This window comes from Suricata suricatta, chromosome 3 (assembly GCF_006229205.1).
Source record: "Suricata suricatta isolate VVHF042 chromosome 3, meerkat_22Aug2017_6uvM2_HiC, whole genome shotgun sequence".
NCBI lineage: Eukaryota > Metazoa > Chordata > Mammalia > Carnivora > Herpestidae > Suricata > Suricata suricatta.
In genome coordinates, this window is record NC_043702.1 from 115,186,847 (window position 1) to 115,204,874 (window position 18,028).

At 47.1% G+C, this 18,028-nt stretch overlaps 1 protein-coding gene across 1 annotated transcript in view; it reads right to left on the reverse strand.

The window, feature by feature from the left end:
• Window positions 1-3,905: 3,905 nt before the first annotated feature.
• Window positions 3,906-18,028, reverse strand: part of LOC115287066 (adenylate cyclase type 10-like) — a 76,024-nt gene continuing 61,901 nt past the window's right edge. The window contains exons 19-26 of the mRNA XM_029933344.1: window positions 17,878-18,025; window positions 12,801-13,005; window positions 12,625-12,721; window positions 11,879-11,994; window positions 10,782-10,899; window positions 8,802-8,997; window positions 4,966-5,154; window positions 3,906-4,188 (exon numbers count right to left, since the gene is read on the reverse strand). Coding sequence (XP_029789204.1) covers window positions 4,021-4,188; window positions 4,966-5,154; window positions 8,802-8,997; window positions 10,782-10,899; window positions 11,879-11,994; window positions 12,625-12,721; window positions 12,801-13,005; window positions 17,878-18,025 — 1,237 coding nt within the window. The 3' untranslated portion in view covers window positions 3,906-4,020. The remainder of the gene's footprint in view (window positions 4,189-4,965; window positions 5,155-8,801; window positions 8,998-10,781; window positions 10,900-11,878; window positions 11,995-12,624; window positions 12,722-12,800; window positions 13,006-17,877; window positions 18,026-18,028) is intronic.

Consider the following 18,028-nt stretch of genomic DNA (forward strand, 5'->3'; position numbering starts at 1 on the left):
ACGCAGACTCCGCCCCCCACACCTCCGCGCTCCCAGGCTGCCGGCTCCGCCCCCGGCTCCACCCCCGGCCCCGGCCCCGCCTCCACCCCGGGCCCGGACCTCGGCTCGCCCCCTATGCGCCCCCCACCTCTCCGCACCCGCCTCACCCGGATCCTGAGGATGGAGGCGGAGGTGGGGTTCTCGGGGTTCGCTGGGGCCGGACCTGCCGGGCTAGCGCCATAGGGACGCCGGGGTATGCCCGGCATAGGACGGGGCGCTGACCTTAGAGTAACGGGCGGGCCTGTGATCGCACGGGGGCGGGCTGGCAGTTCTGCGGAGACCTTAGCTCATTTGCTTGGGGGGCATCTTTCCTTGCTGTGTTAGGTCCCCGCATCTCCCCTCTCCTCTCTCCCAACCCTCCCCTCCCCAGGCATTGCTCACAATAAGAGAGCACTAGTGGCCTGGGGTGAGGCAACATTGTGAGACTTTTCCTGCTCTGTTTTCTAGAGCCTCAGAGCCACCAGGAGCTCTAGACAAAATTGTTGGGGGATGATATAGCTACCAGTGGCCTGAGAATTGGCTTAAGGAGTGGCGACTTCCCGATTTGGGGGTCACCAGCGTGAGCTGAGATTGTCCATAATGTGGCATTCCTGAATGGCGCCATGGTTTGTTTGTTTTTTTTAATGTTTATTTTGAAGCAGAGAGGGAGGGAGAGAATCCCAAAATGACTCAGTCCCACAACCATGACAGCATGACTTGAACCAAAATCAAGAGTCTCGCCCCTCAACCTACTGAGCCACCCAGTCACCCCTCATTTTTTTAAGTTAGGGTAAAATTCATATAACGTTAACCTTTTTGTTATTTTTAATGTTTATTTTTGAGAGACAGAGAGACGGAATCCGAAGCAGGCTCCAAGCTCTGAGCTGTCAGCACAGAGCTCCAAGCAGGGCGCAAACCCATGAACAGCGAGATCATGACCTGAACCAAAGTCTGCCGCTTATCTGACTGAACCACCCAGGCGCCCCCTCATTAACCTTTTTAAAGTGTACAGTGCAGGATGCTCAGTTGGTTAAGCCTCTGACTCTTGATTTGGCTCGGGTCATAATCTCCTGGTGAGGGGATCCAATCCCCAGTCCTGCTCCACACTGAGTATGGAGCTGCTTGAGATCCTCTTTCTCTGCCCTTCTCCCCTGCTTGTGCACTCTCTCTCTCTCCAATAAAATAATAATAACTCTAAAGTGTATAATGGCATTTAGTACATTCACAGTATTGCACAATCCCAGCCACCCCTACCTAGTTCCAAAATCTTCCCATTACTCCCCAAACCAACGGTTACGTAGTTTCTTCTGAACCCCCCCTCCCCCAGCCGCTGGCAAGCTCCAGTCTACTTTTACCTCTGTGGGTTTATCCTTGTATTTACCTATTTTGACATTTCAAGAAATGGAATCATACAGTATGTGACCTTTTGGGTCTGGCTTCTTTCATTAATGTTTTCAAGATTAATCCATGTTGTGGTATCTATTTGCCTTCATTTCTTTTTATGGCTAAATCGTATTCTGTTGTATGCTTGTGCCAGTATTTGTTTATCCATCCATTCATTAATGGACACCTGGGCTGTTTCCTACTTTTGGTTACTGTCAGTCCTGCTACTGTAAGCACTGTGTACATATATTTGTCTGAGTGCTTTTTTCAATTATTTGGGGTACATACCCTAGGAGTTGAATTTCTGGATCATAGGGAAATTCTATGTTTAACTTTTCTTTTCAGGGCTTGAACTCATGACCCTGAGATCAAGCCCTGAGCTGAGATCAAGGGTCGGATGCTTAACCAATTGAGCTGCCCCCAGGCACTCCTCTACATTTAATTTTTCAGGAACCACCAAACTGTTTTCTGCAGAGGATGAACCATTTTACATTCCCACCAGCAATCAATAGAGGGTTCCGATTTCTCCATACCATCCAACACTTATTTTTTATTTAGACAATATCATCATCATCATCATCATCACCACCTTCCTAATGCATATGAAGGGGTACCGGTAATTAGTGGTGGTAAGCACCTTTCATGCACTTATTGGCCATTTGTATATGTTCTTTGGAGAAACATCTATTCAAGTCTTTTGCCCATTTTTAATTGGGTCATCTTTTTGTTGCCGAGTGGTATGAGTTCTTTACCTATCTGGACACCAGCTCCCTATCAGATAAACAGTGGGCAAATATTTTCTCCCTTACCGCGGGCTGTCTTTTCACTTTCTGATAAATTGCACAAATGCCTTTAGTTTTTACTAAGTCCAAGTGATCTATTTTTTCTTTCGTTTCTTGTGCCAGGTCATATCTAAGAATCTGTCATTAAGCCCAAAGTCATGAACTTTTACCTTTGTATTTTCTTCTAAAAGATTTAGAAGAGCGCTTGTATTTGGGTAGTTGATCCATTTTGAATTAATTCTTGTATATGGTGTGAGGCCTGGGTCGAGCTTCATTCTTTTGCATGTGTATATCCGGCTGTCCAGTACCATTTGCTAAAGAGACTGTCCTTCACAATCGCCACTAAAAACCCACACCCCAAGCAAAGTCTAGACTCACGCTCTTCTCCTCTATGACTCTCCGGGCTGCTCCAGGTACTGTTCTCTCTCTCTCCATGTATATAGTAAAACCTTGGATTATGAGTAACGTTCCACAAGTGTTCCACGAGATAAGCAAACATTTCTAATAATATTTTTATGTTTATTTTTGAGACAGAACATGAGCTGAGGAGGAGCAGAGAGAGGGAGACACAGAATCCGAAGCAGGCTCCAGGCTCTGAGCTAGCTGTCAGCACAGAGCCCGACGAGGGGCTCAAACCCAAGAACCGCAAGATCATGACCCAAGCTGAAGCCCAAAGCTCAACCAACTGAGCCCCCCCGGGGCCCCTCACCTTCCTGTTTCATCCAGCACTCATGGCCATGCACCAGAAGAGGGCGGTGAGGGGAGGAGCCACAGGAGTGAAGTGTGTGTGGCACAGCTCGTGTTAGAATGCAATGCTCTGGTTTCCGGGGCTGCTGTTCTTCCCAGCCGCCAGGCCACCTGTGTGGAACTTGGTTCTGTTCCCAGGAAGAAAGATACACAGCTTTGCTTTTCCTGCAGGATGGTGAAATACTGGCCCGTTAAAGAGACACGGGTCAGGGTGGCACCACCCACGGAAGTCGCTATGAGACATTGAGGTGCACATTAGAGGCCATTAAAGGCCATCAGAAGGACCCCATTCTGGGATCAGAAGAGGACTGGAATCAACAAAGGAAAACCGGGGTGCACCTACGTGAGCTGACCACCTGGGCCCGTGAAACGAGGCCGCACAAGGGAGGCGGGGCAGGGCACAGGCGGGCTGAGTCTCCATGGACCCCGCTTGTCCCCTCAGAGGCACAAAATGCCACTAAGAACGGTTCTGTCTGCCCACAGAGAGTGACTGCAGGTGGCTCCGGGACGCATTCTCCAACACCTGGGAAATGAAGTGGAATGCTCTGACTCTCCGGAACAAAGCAAACTAAGCGTGTAAATGTGCCCACACCAAAAGGACTCCTCTTTCAACTTTAAAATTTTTATCTCCACAGATATATGATGCACATGGTTAGAAGGTCTTCAAAGTTGCCATCAGGTGCTTCAAAAATGTGTCTTTTCAAATCTCACCCTTACTGCCCATGAAGAGAATCTACCATTTGCAACACTGTTGCTACAAAAGACAGGACAACTGGACATGTAAAAATAAACATTTTCAGTTTAATAGATTAACTAGAAATGTATCTGTCACAACATGAACCATTTTGACATTCATATTTTTCCACAGGACATACATTTTGCCTGGGCAGAAATGAACAGGTCGAGTTGAACAATAAAAGGCAAACAAAAGCAGTTTGTGTAAAGCTGGGAGAGAGTCAGTATGAGGCCGCTGACCCTTTCTGACCCTCCAGAAAGAGAAGGAATTTGAGTCCAGCGTGTCTGGTTCCGTGTCTGGAACGGAAGAGAATATGCAGGACCCTGGAGGGGGCTGGTTCCAGAGAAAGGTTCATCATGGATAATCCCAATTCTCAGGCATGCTCACTCTCATCAGGAATTTGTTTTTATTAATATCTTGGATGTTTACCTTGCGTGATACAATTTCTTCCCACGATGGGAGATTCAAGACTGTTTGAAGCCACTGGTCTTCCGTTACCTCGGAGTTTGAGTACCGAGTTTCCTGAGAGAAGAGAGCGGGTGAAGGATTAATCAGTGCTCTTCGACTTCTGTGACCAAGCCTGGTCTGAGACGAGAAATGGTCCAGTGTCCTTGAGCTTTTTTTTAAATGTTTATTTACTTATTTTGAGAGAGAGAGAGAGAGAGAGAATGCATGCACCCATGGGGGAGGGGCAGAGATAGGATCCCAAGCAGCTCTGTGCTCCCGCGTGGGGCTTGATCTCACAAACTGTGAGATCGTGACCTGAGCCAAAACCAAGAGTCAGATGCTTTAACCGACTGAGCCCTCCAGGCGTCCCAAGTCCTTGTGATTTTAAACCATGTGAACCCACAGACAAATGATGAATTCTACCCAAACTAGGATACTGACACATGACTCTAAATTAACACAGGGAAGAAGTATATTTATTCAACAAATACTGAGTACAAGGCGCTGTGCTAGAAGCTACGTGTGACGTGTGCCTTGGAAGAGCTCAAAATCTCAAGGGGAGGGAAGACATGCACAGCAACGTAACACAAAGTGGAAAGTGCTGAGGGCCACAGAGAAGGGGCAGGGGTCTTGCTAAAGCAGATTTGAATGCGAGGGAGGTTCCATGGGAACTCCAAGGGGAAGAGGAGACACACACACCTGAACTTGGGATCCATCGCCCCTTTTAGGAAGAGTCCAGAAAGGCCTGTCATGGCCTTCCATGCCTGGGGAATGCTAACACGGCGGTAGCTTCTGGGGCTCCCTTAGGAGGGCAGGCATCCCCACCCCCGCCTGCTGGCTGATGGTCCCTACTTTGTTCATGTTCAGCCAGCATTTCTCCAGCACATTCCCCTGTGTTTCAGAGAGCTGTAAGGCTGTGTTCAGGAACAGGTCACAGTTCTGCCCTTCGCCCATGAGTATACAGACGTAGGCCATCAGGTGGTAGAGCCTTGGGTAGAAGACAGGGCCAGTGGTGTTCTGAGCCACCAGACTCTCCAAATCCTAAAGGAAAAACAGCGTATCAGACTCAGAAAGGGTCCTTGGCCACAAAGATTTTTTTCCTCCACAGACAATGTGGGAACATCTCAAAGATTTAAGCAATCAAATGAAAAGGTATATTACAGAGATGTGACACAGGAAGTAGTGGACACAAAGTGACACGTGTCAAGTGGGGTAGCTTCAGCATTTTCCCTGGATGAAGAATGCGATATGGGTGGGCTCACTAACCCTTCTCGGCAAGCACTTAAAAAAAAAAAAGTACCTTTTCTTTTTATTACCAAAGCAATGTAAGCTATTGTTCAAAATTTAGGGAAAAACATGAAAAAAATTACTCCTAAGCTTAGCACCCAGAAAAAAAATTTTTTAATATTTAGGTACATGCTTTCTCACTCCTCTCTCTGTCTCTCTCTTTCTCTCTCTCTCTCTCTCTCTCTCACACACACACACACACACACACACACACATCATACCCACCATTGGAATCATACTAATCACATATGGTAACTTCTTTTTCTCATTTAGCATCACATTCTAAACATTTTCCAGGGACATGGTTCTTTTACATCAGAGCTCACAAATTCAATTGTTGACAAGAGTGAGCCAAGTAACATCTAAAGAAGTGGTAGGGACGTAGCATAAGAGCAGAGGGGACTATGTCACGCTAGAGATGTGCCCCATACAAGTGTCACCTCTCGTTTCCAGACAGGAGCTGCCCGTTAGCACATGCGCTTAGAGTCACCAGATACTCCCAAGTTTTTAGAGGCAGAAATTCAGAAGTTTTATGTAAAATATCCCAATGTTTAAATATACCATTTCTGACTTAACCAATCTTCTTCTTTTAAAAATTTCTTAAATTTTTTTTTTGAGACACAGAGCATGAATGGGGGAGGGGCAGAGAGCGAGGGAGACACAGAATCCGAAGCAGGCTCCAAGCACCGAGATATCAGCAGAGAGCCTGATGCAGACTCGAACTCACAAACCGCAAGGTCATGACCTGAGCCAAAGTCGTACACTTAACCAACTGAGCCACCCAGGCGCCCCACCAAACTTCTTTTTGAAGTGCCTATAGTTTTTATTTTCTCCTACTTTTCTACTACTACAAACCTGAGATCAACATCTTTATAGACACATTTTTGTTTGCTATCTGGTTATTTTCTTAGGATAATTCCCAGGAAGAGAATTGACCAGTGTGCGTATTTTAAAGATATTTTGCCAGAACGCTCTCTGGAAGGTTTATGGGAGTCTCAGAGTAGGAGTGTGTCCTCTCTCTTCGCCGATCTGATGCTCACTGAAACAACGTCCACTGGTTTACTGCATTCATCTCAATATGATAGAAATGGAATCAAAACACTGAGTTTTCCTGACTGACCTGTTAACATGTCTGTGTAATCTACCAATTATTTATCTAAGAGATGGTCACCTGCCGTGAACAAGGCATTTTCTGTCCCGTGGGAGTCACGCAGCTTGTGTGCCATTCATTCGTGGTCCTGTGTGGTCTCCACTCCCTTCTCCTCCCCCACCTCCTTTTCGAATTCAAATAAATCACAAACTTCTTGAGCCCAAAGACAGTGTTTTTCTCATCTTTACTGAACCCAGTAAGTGCCTACTGAATTTTTAACCTGTACTGTCTTTGGGAGAGGGGAGTTTTGTCACTTTACTATTAGTAAATAAAGATGTGCATGGGCGCCTGGCTTGTTCAGTCAGTTAAGCATCTGACTTTGGCTCAGGTCACAATCTCGCCTTTCATGAGTTTGAGCCCCGCATCAGGCTCTGTCCTGACAGCTCAGAGCCTGGAGCCTGCTTCAGACTGTGTATCTCCCTCTCTCTGCTCCTCCCCCACTCACACTCTGTCTCTCAAAAATGAATAAACATGAAGAAAAACAAAAAAAAAAGTGCTTTCTTTTCATCATCTGCTAGTTTATCTATCTGGACTTTCATATATCACGTTGGCCAAAAGGGCTCAATATTTAAAATGACAGGGGCACCTGGGGGGTTCAGCGGGTTAGGCGTCCGGCTCTTGATTTCGGCTCAGGCCATGGTCTCACGGCCATGAGACTGAGCCCCACAAGCAGCGCGGAGCCTCGTTAAGTTTCTCATGAGTCGTTTTCTCAACTTAAGATACTCTATCAAATTACATGAAATTACAGAATACATAATAATCATGAACACAATACATAATACATAGTACATACAGCAAAATGTTTCATGTAACCGAGCAACTCCATACCCTGAACGGAAGCCAGCAGAATGCTTTATGCATCAGAAATAGAAATACATGCTCTATATCCAAAGAGAACGTACCTCTAAGCAGAGATGACAATGACCTTTGTGTTTCAGGCAGTGACCAGTAAGCAGTGTGAACAATTTGCGGCAGGTGACCCTGGGCTTGGGTATGGAAGGAGAGTGGTGAGCACAGCTCCCACCTGGGCGGACTGAAGACATCCTCCTCACGACAGCAGAGGTGAGAAAGACCTACTACGTCTTAATAACATCCTGAGGACTAAATGAGCTACTGTACTTCAAGATGCCTTGAAGTCCCAGGATGCCTTGTTTTGAAAAATTGTAACTTCTCTGAAATAGAGCCACTCCTAAATGTTCAGCATCTAGATTCTCCTCATGACCTTAGGGAACCTGCGAGCAGAGCCCTCCCTAGATCCCTAGGGAAGATCCCCACCCAAAGGTAGTCTGGTCAACATCTTGATTTGGAAGCCTTCGAAGACCCTAAGCAGAGAACCCAGTCAGGCCTGTGCAGACTTCTGACCTGCCAAACTGTGAGATAAGAGTTTGTGTTAGTTAAGCTGTTAGGTTTGTGCTAACTGGGGGCCCAGCAATACAAAACCAACACACACGTGCTTAGGTTTTAAGAGAACACCGCAAACAATTGTCAAGTCGACAGGACACGCAGCCCTTCTTCCCCCGGAGGGCTTCCGGCCCAGGCTGTAAACTCCGAGAGGCGGGTACCAGGTGTAATTTGCTCCCCATTTTGCCCCAGTGCCTCCTCTTTGGTGGTTACTGCCTATCAGGTAGTAGGCCAATGTCATTTATTTATGTATTTTGGCACTCAGCACAATTTTGTTCAGTGAGTGCAAGATATGCATGTTCTGGGACGCCTGAGTGGCTCAGTCGGTTAAGTGTCCGACTTTGGCTCGGTCATGATCTCACAGTTTGTAGGTTGGGGCTCCGCATCAGGCTCTGGGCTGACAGCTGAGCCTGGAGCCTGCTTCAGATTCTGTGTCTCCCTCTCTCTCTGCCCCTCTCCCCCACTCACACTCTCTCTCAAAAATAAATGATCCAAAAAAATTAATAAAAGAGATATGCATGCTCTGTAATGTTTTTATTGGAGTGTTTGAAATGCATTTTACAAGTTTTTTCTTCCAGAAGTTAACATAGGGGCACCTGGGTGGCTCAGTTGGTTAAGTGTCCGTCTTAGGCTCACGTCATGATCTCACGGTCCATGAGTTTGAGCCCCATGTCCGGCTCTGTGCTGATAGCTCAGAGCCTGCAGCCTGCTTCAGATTCTGGGTCTCCCTCTCTCTGCTCCCCCTGCTCTCTCACACACTCTCTCTCTCAAAAACAAATATTAAAAAATTTTAATAAACATATAAATTCTAGAATCAGAGAAAATTATTTTCACAAGGAAACTGGCTCACCTTGAGCAGCTGGACTCCACGGTCTTCAGCATTCTCAGCTCGCCCCTCAATCTGCTTTTGCAGGTAGAGGACTTGCCCTTCCATGTACCTACTGACGCCTTCATGGTAAAGAGCTGTCGGGGCTCTTCTTGACACCAGGTTTTCAGCTCTACTGGAAAACAGGTGGAAGTTGTCCCATTCCTGAAGCCTGGCATACCTGCACCAGCACAGAAGATGACGAATCAGCGTCACCCTCGGATGCCCTTGGAACAGGCCAATGTTCTGAAATGGGTCTCCCTGCAAGCACAGCTCCCAGGACCTGGGCCTGGAGCCTGTCGCCTGCTCCCCATGGAAACGATGCAATACGGAGCAGGGCGAGAAGAGAATTTTTTGATGGTTTGTTACGAATAGAATCCTTGGGAACGCTCAGGTAATATTCGCAACTACTTAACTCTTTGGACTCTAAAAGGATGATCAGACTCTTGGAGCTATAAATTCTAGAGCTTGGAAAAATTGTTCCAATTCCAAAGAGAGGTGGCCTAGGCTGGTACAACTCAAAGTGTGGGCCACAGACTGGAAACATCAGTGTCCTCTGATGCTCGCTGGTCCAGCCCCCACCTGCTGAATCAGACACTCTGGGGGCGGGGCCGGGAATAACACGCTCTCCAGGTGACTCCTGTGCCCACAGTGTGACAAGCACTGGCCTAGGCCACCACTGTTGAAAGAAAAGAAGTAGAATAACAAATTAGGAAGACTTTTGGACTTCAGATTCCTTGCATTTTAATTCACACAGGTGAGTTCCTTTGACTTTGAACTTTAATTTCTTTGGTATTTACTGGTAAGGGTAATTAATTTTTAGAGTTTAATTTCTCCCAGGGAATTTTGTAATAGATTTCCTTTCAAATTTGGAACTGCTCTAGTCTGTGGTGCTTTAGATAGGAATGTCTTCCGATGGCCACACTCAACAGAGTCTAAATAAATATTAGACGCTGTGGCCACCGGTAGGCTTTGAGACGGGAAGTAGAATAGGGACTGGTTTTCAGCTTCGGGAGCAGCTGTGGGAGGAATTTAATGAATGTTCTGGAGCCTTGCTGTGGATCTACTTCCTTGAAGGTACGACCATAGCAGCAGGCTTACGGAGTTAAAAACTGAATGAGGGAAAGGCATGGAGCCCCAGGCGTGGTGGGTCGAAGAGGTACCAGCAGTGAAGCCTCTCTCTCCTGCCACCGAGAGGAAAGCTCTTGATCTGGGAGAACTGTGGTTTTCCAGGGCAAGTCTCATCCTGGGCTTCAACATTAGGAAGCACCCCCCACCTCACCTGCAGAAACCCGCAGACATAATCCACATCCTCCAACATCTGTTCTATTAACGTTTTTCAATAATTTCATCTTGGTGGAGTGGGGGGTGGGCGGACAGGGGGTGCTGTTTTTTTAATGCCTATTAATTTTTGAGAGAAGGCAGTACAAAGCAAGCTGGGGAGGGGTGGAGAGAGGGGGAGACAGACCCCAAGCAAGGTCTGCTCTGTAGGCACAGAGCCCGATGTGGGGCTCGAACTCACAAACTGGGAGATCATGCCCTGAGCCAAAACCAAGAGTGGATGCTTAACTGACTAAGCCCCCCAGGCGCCCCACAAATGGTGCCGTTTATCAGTCTCCCTCACACCCCAACACTCCTCAGAAGCAAGTACTCTCTTCCCCTCTGGATCGCCACGCCCCAGTGTGTATGGAAATGCCTGTTGCACTGAATACAGCTGTGGTGGCCTTGCTGAGGGGGGAGGAACTAGACGACCCCAAGGCGCCTTTCAGTGTCCATCCACCCCGTCACCTTCAATGCCTTCAATCTATCTCAGGTGCAACAAATTATAGTCTTTTCTTTCATTTCTGTGTGTGTGTGTGTGCGCGTGTATGTGTATGTGTGTGTATGTTTAATTTCCTAGAACTCTTCTTCAGGATTCAACATGTTTCAAATGTGGGAGTTTAGTGATGTGCAGTATATTGTTACCAGATAGCTACACTGGAATAAAGTCCCAGGAGGATTCCACTTTGGAATTTGACAGTGCTATTGTCTTCATTTTGGTATATGAATTCCAAACATTCTTCAAATGTCTTATAAACAAAGCCTAAATGAGAGAGAAACAGGAGAGCTTAGCTGGTGGGTGGGGGTGGTCCTGTTCTGGCCTCTAGCTTCCAGGAGACTTCCCTACCTTGCAGAGAGGCCTTAGTCTGTTTACCTTATGAATCCAAATGGTTCTGTGGATTGCAACAACCCTGTGACCACAGTGCCCCGTGCTGGCAGAGCCCCAGCCTTATGTAGATGCATGTGGTACAATCCCATAGTATCGACCAGGTAGGAGTGGGGTTTAAACTAGCCCTCCCCCACTGAAGTCTTGCTGGATATGGCCTTCCTGCAGCCTGGGACCCCCCCAACCCTCTTCCCAGTGGAGCTTCCTTCCCCCTTTTCCAATTTACATGGTGGGGGAGGCCCCTGTGGGGCTCAGTTGGTTGAGCATTCAACTTAGGCTCAGCATGATCTCAGGGTTCCTGGGTCAGGCTCTGTGCTGACAGCTCTGGGAGCCTGAAGCCTACTTTGGATTCTGTGTCTCCCTCTCTCTCTGCCCCTCCCCTGCTCACACTCTTTCTCTCTCTCTCTCAAAAATCAACATTAAAAAAAAATCCCCTGGTGGGGAAGGAATGCCCAGGTTGGCCCCCTGGTTTACACCGAGGGCTGCCTTGTCGGCGTCACCAGGGGGTTCCAGGGCAGAGGTCCTTTTCCAAATCTCTGAACTGCTCCCAGTGCCTGAATCCATTAGCAAAGCAAGCCTTCGTTCTGGGCGTGAAGTCTGTGTAAATCCATCTGACACTAAACCGGCGGTTTACACCCATGAAGTTCTTCTGGACTAAAAATTCGCCTCCTTCGCCATCCTTACACCTTCCGGGTAGCTCCCAGCTCTTACACCAGGCTCTCCCTTTCCCTGTCCTATGCGTCCTTCCAGCCAGAATCCTAGCGGTCTGAAGACCCCAACCCCGACGGCTGCCACCCTACACTAACACAACGTGTCAGACCCCCAACTTCTTGTAAATTCCAAAGGCCATGCTTACCGGAATAAAGCATGATATCCAGGCAGACGAAATAGAAAAATGCCTTGCTGAAGATCTGTTCTTCTGATTCAGAAAGGTCCCACAACCTCCCCAGCACATGGATCAGTCTTTCGTGTCTGTGGAAAAGGAAGGTGGTAGGATTAGGACGTGCTGGGGCGGAGGGGATGGAGTTTTGTGCTGGGCTCAGCTCCATCCAGCCCACAATTCCAGACCAAACGCAGCCCTCTCGTAGATTTCAAACCCACTCCCAAATCTCACATTGGCTCTTTGCTCAAACTGTCGTCATGGACATCTGTGTCAGGGCGATCAGAGTCAGGCCAAGTGGGCTGGGGCCTCTGGTCCTGGTTGGTCTTCTCTGGGCATCTGCCTCCCCTGTGGGACTCCTCCCTTTACCTCCACCTGGCGGTGGGCAGTCCGACTCCCGCAGTGAGGGGATGGCTAAGGATGACATACGTGCAGGGGGCGCCTGGCTGGCTCAGTGGGTGGCACATATGACTCATGATCTCAGGGTTGGGAGTTTGAAAAGCCCCACACTGGATGTAGAGGTTATTTAAAAAAATAATAAAACCTTTATTAAAAGGATGCTGTGCAAAGACCAGTGGTGTCCCAACGTCTATGATCATCAGTCACATCTTCCTGTAAATCCTGCTCCACTGACAGTCAGTGGCCAGGCTAGAGTGGACCCAGAACACTCAAGTCCTATGGCTTCCTCCCTCTGATTCTGGAAAATGCTTTCAGCTAAATACCTGTCTTTCAAGAAGAGAGCTTTACTAAGCCAGCAGAGGACGATACACTGTCTGTTAGGACTTCGGAGCAGTGCCCACATCTTATGGGCTCGAGAGCCTGGGAAGAAAGCAATGCCAGGATATTTCAGGGCCTTACTTGGTATCTGCATGTCCCTTCTTGCCCAGCTAACCCTTACCTAAGTCAATGGCCAAGTCCAAGTGGCCCATTAAAAGCTTGGTGTAGCCCAGTTTATGAGCCACATAGGACATGATTTCAATGCCCTCGCCTTTCAGGGGGAGGTTGAAGATCTGTTCCATGGCCATGATTTCATATTTGAACCACATGCCTTCATAGCCCGCCAGCTGGTGGTGCAGTGAATAATCCAGGTAGGCCTTAATGATCTGAAATGGCAGAAGTGGAGAAGAGAGGTGACAAACTGAGATGGCACCTGAGGCCGGAAACCCAGAAATGTCACCCAGCATCGGTCAGTACACACATGGTGACTAAGCTGGAGAATGGAGCTGGTCCTCTGGCCATGACATGGGCTTTGGTGCAGAAATCACACTGGGTCTCTGCCACCTCTTTATTGGATCACTCAGGACAAGCTGGGTGGCCCGCTTGCCCAGAGTCCCTAAGCAAAATAAAAGAATTTTAATTTTTGTAAACAATAAAAGCCGTGGCTTATACATGTGGATATGAGGTTGCACAGCAAAAAGCCCAGAAGGGTTCAACTCCAAGATGCATACAGCAGTTACCTCTTTGGGGAGAAGATGTGAGGGACAAAAGGGACTTGACTTTTTACTTTATACATCTGTGACGTTTAACTTGTTAGAACAAGAACATATACTTCTGTTGTTTCACAAAAAATAAATGCGGGTTTGGTTTGTTTGCTTTTAAAAAGAGAAAGAGGAGTTGTAAACTGAATTCTGAGACTTGGGAGAAGTTTTTTACTTTAGAAACAACTCTTTTCGACAGTAAAGTTGCTCCAGAATATAAACGCTTAGGGACAGGTGAAAGAAAGCAGTTCTTGCTACAGAAGCATCCCTGATGATAGAATCTCCAGGTATGGGGGGCAGTCAGTGGGGAGGCATTTAAGAAAAAGGGGCTTTGGGGACGCCTGGGTGGCTCAGTCAGTTAAGCAACCTGCTGGAAGCCATTTTCTGAACTCACTAAGTTGAACAAATAAACTCCTTGTGAGGCAAAGTGGGTTTGCAAGGCAGAGGCCTCCTGCCTCATATGGCGACCGATGTCTACCCCCCACTCGATTATTTTTGCTTAAGCACCGACCCCCAAGGGCATGTTGATTGGTATCAGGAGTGACTTGTCCCCTTATGCTAAAAATATGCTAATTGTACCTTGTGAAGGAAATTCTAGGAATTTCTTCTATTGTGTTTATGGGAGAAAATATTACATTCCCTCAGAAACCTGTTTTTCTTCCCCTCAAGAAAACAGGCTACAGACCCCTGCTCACAAAGAACTAACTTTTGCCTTTGCTATGCTAAAAACATTGCCTTGTATTTGAATGCTAAAGATCCCTTCCTTCCCCATAGGATAAACATCTAAGTCACTCACATCAATCACTATTGATAAAGATTATGCATGAGTCTTCTACCAATCTATGGTCTGGGAAATTTTTATATACCAAAGAATTTGTCATCAGAAATCATTGTCTAAGGCAATTGCCACTTCTGTTTTGTACCCCCTACATTTTTTTCAATAAATAAAGCCAACTCTCCAATCAGAGCAGAGATGCCTGACTGCAGAGCAGAGATGCCTGCCTGGTGATCAGAAAGAAACCAAGGCTCTCTCACACTCTTTCACCAACACCGTCCATCCTCCAGGGAGCCCTGGACCTGCTGGAGCTGGACTCAGGCAGCAACTGACTCTTGATTTCAGCTCAGGTCATGATCCCACAGTTCCTGAGTTCAGGCCCAAATTGGGTTTTGTGTTGATGGTGTGGAGCCTGCTTGGGATGCTCTGTCTCTCCTCTCTGCCCTTCCCCCTCTCTCTCCCTCTCAAAATAAACAAACTTAAAAATAAATAGGAACAAAGGACTTTCTTCTAGAATTCTTCAATTCCACAAAGCAAGCAGTCCACAAATTCGGTGTGGCAGGCGGTTCCGTGGGCACCTGTTAAACCACAAGTCAGTCTGAGGGGGTTCCTGTACTCCTGGTCTGGGTTACAAATGGCAGCACCAGAAGGGCAGGGCAGCTGGCAGTCTTGGAGAGGAGAGGACAGCAGGGCGAGGGAGGTGTCCAACGTTGTAAAGAGCCCAGGACTTCTTGGACTGGGACCGAGAGCATGGCGTCCAACTGCTTCATTTTGTGTGGAAAATATAAAGCTCATTGGTTACGTGGCCTGGAGCGGTCACGCCGCAGATAAGTGAAGTTCTGGAAACTACTCTCTCGGGGCTCACTCTGGTTCTTTCTGTTATCCGACACCGAGTGCCTCATCTGCTTTGGAGCACCTGGAGGGCCACTGGCCAGGCTGCTCTGCCCTCTGTCATGGCCACCTTGTTAACAAGCCTCTTCTGATTCACTTTCTAGTTCTGGCTTTTACACTGTAGTCTCCTGTCCCTCAATACCATCACATTTTTAAGAGACAGCCCCCAAGTATGGAGGGGAATCAAAGCATTTTATTCAGTAAATATTTGAGTACCTACTATGTATCAGACACTATTATTGGAGCTCAGGATGTGAAAACGAGAACAGACAAGGTTCCTGTTCTCCTGGAGTTTATAGGCCTGACACAGGCTGCCCACTAAGAAAAGAACAAGAATGTGCCTGATGGTAACAAGAGCTACTAAGACAGGTTAGAGTCAAGGGGTTAGGTGATCAAGAAAGGCTTCCTGGAGGAGGAAACCTTTCATCTGATAAGCATACAGCCCAGGTAAGGTGGGGGATGAATGCTCGAGGCAGAGGAAGTGTCCACTGTACAGACTCTACAATGGGATTCATCTTGATGTTTGAGGAACCAAGAGAGTCTAATACAGCTGGCTTTAGTGGCCCGGGAAGCCACAAGAGGAGGCTGGCATCTGGGCAGAGGACTCTATTTGATGGCCTTTATAAATATTTATGTGTCCTGGTGTACCAAAAGGCACTCATGCTGGGGAGGACTCCTGGCCAGGAACTTAAGCTCCTGCAACATTTACAGTGCTATTTGACCATTTCCTTTAATTCTTGATAATCACCCCAAGAGGAAATTATTGCCCCAAAAGAAACCTAGACTTGAGGCACTGCTATAAAGGAACTAGGTCATTTGCATTAGCTGAATTGGATTTAGCATAATAATTTCTTGATCTTGTCTCCTGGATGCTTCCCAGGTTCTGACCTCACAGGAGCCAAGGGCAGGCTGCCCCCAGATGGGCCACTTTGGCACAAACATTCTTTTGATTAAGAGCAATCAAAACCCAGCAGATTCAGGAAAAGCTTTTTTTTTTTAAAGGCCTAAACAAATTTGTTTTATTTTTTAAATTGAAATAAAATCAACATACAGTATTAGTTTCAAGGGAAAGTTCTTTACCTGCCCAATTGCCTGCTTTATCAGGAAGAAAGCTATTAAGAGACTCCCTAAGAAATTTCTCTGCGTAATAAGGCTGTTTTCCAAACACCTTCCCTCACCTTCCTGGTAATAGGCTTCCTCCCCTTTGTACCTCAGGCAGGTACCCCTGCCCTGAGCTCATAGAAACTTCACGTTGCCTGTCTTTCGAATTTCCTGTACATACACCATTGTCTTTTATTTTCTCCTGTTAATCCGTCTCATGACAACTGGATTCTTAGTCCAGTTAGAAGGATCCTGAAGGGCAGAGGAAATGCCTCCTTCCCAACAACCTGGACCAGCAGCTCTCCCACTGTGGCCCTGGGACCCCTTCAGGAAGGGCAGAGGTCAAAGGTATGTTCAGGCTATCAAGGAGTTTCTTGTGTCAGGAGATGTGGTGAAAGACCAGAACAACCAAACAAAAACAAACTCGGGGGTGTCCTGTCTTGCTCACTCATTAAGGTTATCTCTGCTTTTCGTTGTCTTTGGGCTATTTTATCACTCTATATGAGGCAGAAATCTGATAATATTGTAAATTATTCTCTTGCATAGAAATGTAAGTAATCTGGGGAAAATGTGTGATTATTGCACCGTGACTCGACTATTTTTATATCCAGTCATGACTGAATTTTCCTTGGAACCAGTTGTAACATCTTACAAGTTCTAGGTAATTAAAGTGTTTAATAGAATCTTTGAAATGTGTTCTTCTTATATTTCTAAGAGTCATGATTTTATCTTTTTTTAAAAAAAATTATCCTTCAGGTGGCACTTGGGTAGCTCAGTCAAGCATCCAACTTTGGCTCAGATCATGATCTCACGATTTGTGGGTTCAAACCCCACCATCAGGCTCTCTGCTGTCAACGCAAAGCCTACTTCAGATCCTCTGTCCCCTTCTCTCTACCCCCCCCACATCAAAAATAAATAAAAAATTTAAAAAAATTATCCTTTAATATTTTCCTTTTGTACCCTCATTCTCTACCGGTGTATAGTGGCATCTTCCAGGGGCAACATCCGATGCTGGAACGGAGGGGAGGCAGAAGACGACTGAGAATCCAGCTGCCTTCTGTGAAGTTGGACATTAAGATATTTGCAAGAATTTACTACATGCCACTCTTCTCGCTAAAATTTTTGTTGGGAAAATTCTTTTTCAATGAAAATAGATACAGTCTATAGAAATAAAAAGCTTTAGGGGGGCGCCTGGGTGGCTCAATCAGTTAAGCGTCTGACTTCTGCTCAGGTCATGATGTCACGGTTTGTGGGATCAAACCCCGAGTTGGGCTCTGTGCTGTCAGTTCAGAGCCTGGAGCCTGAGCCTGCTTTGGATTCTGGGTCTTTCTCTCTCTGCCCCTCCCTCACGCGCGTGCGTGCTTGCGCGTGCGTGCTTGCGCGTGCGTGCTTGCGCGTGCGTGCTTGCGCGTGCGTGCTTGCGCGTGCGTGCTTGCGCGTGCGTGCTTGCGCGTGCGTGCTTGCGCGTGCGTACGCTCGCTCGCTCTCTCTCAAAAATAAGTGAACATTAAAAAATTAAAAAAAATAAGAAGCTTTGAGGTCCTCAGAAGCTCTGGAGAGTATAAAGTGATTCGGGGGCCACAGAGCTAGAGAACCACTGGCCTGGGCAGAACAATCGGGCCAGGAAGGTCTTCCTTGTACCCTCGGTTTTGAAGCCCCGTCGGCTTCCGCTGGGGTTTGCCGCTAAGTGAGATACAGAAACCGACAAAGCAGCTGCAAAGACAGCCTACCTGGAAATCATCTTGGGTTTCCAGTGCGATATTTACTTGCGTCATGGCTGCCAGGCGGCTGTAGTACTTGTAGTGAAAAAAGTAGTTGAGGCTGTAGATCTTCCACAGCAAGGAGAAGCAGGCCGTTTGCCGGTAAAGCTGCGCCAGCCTC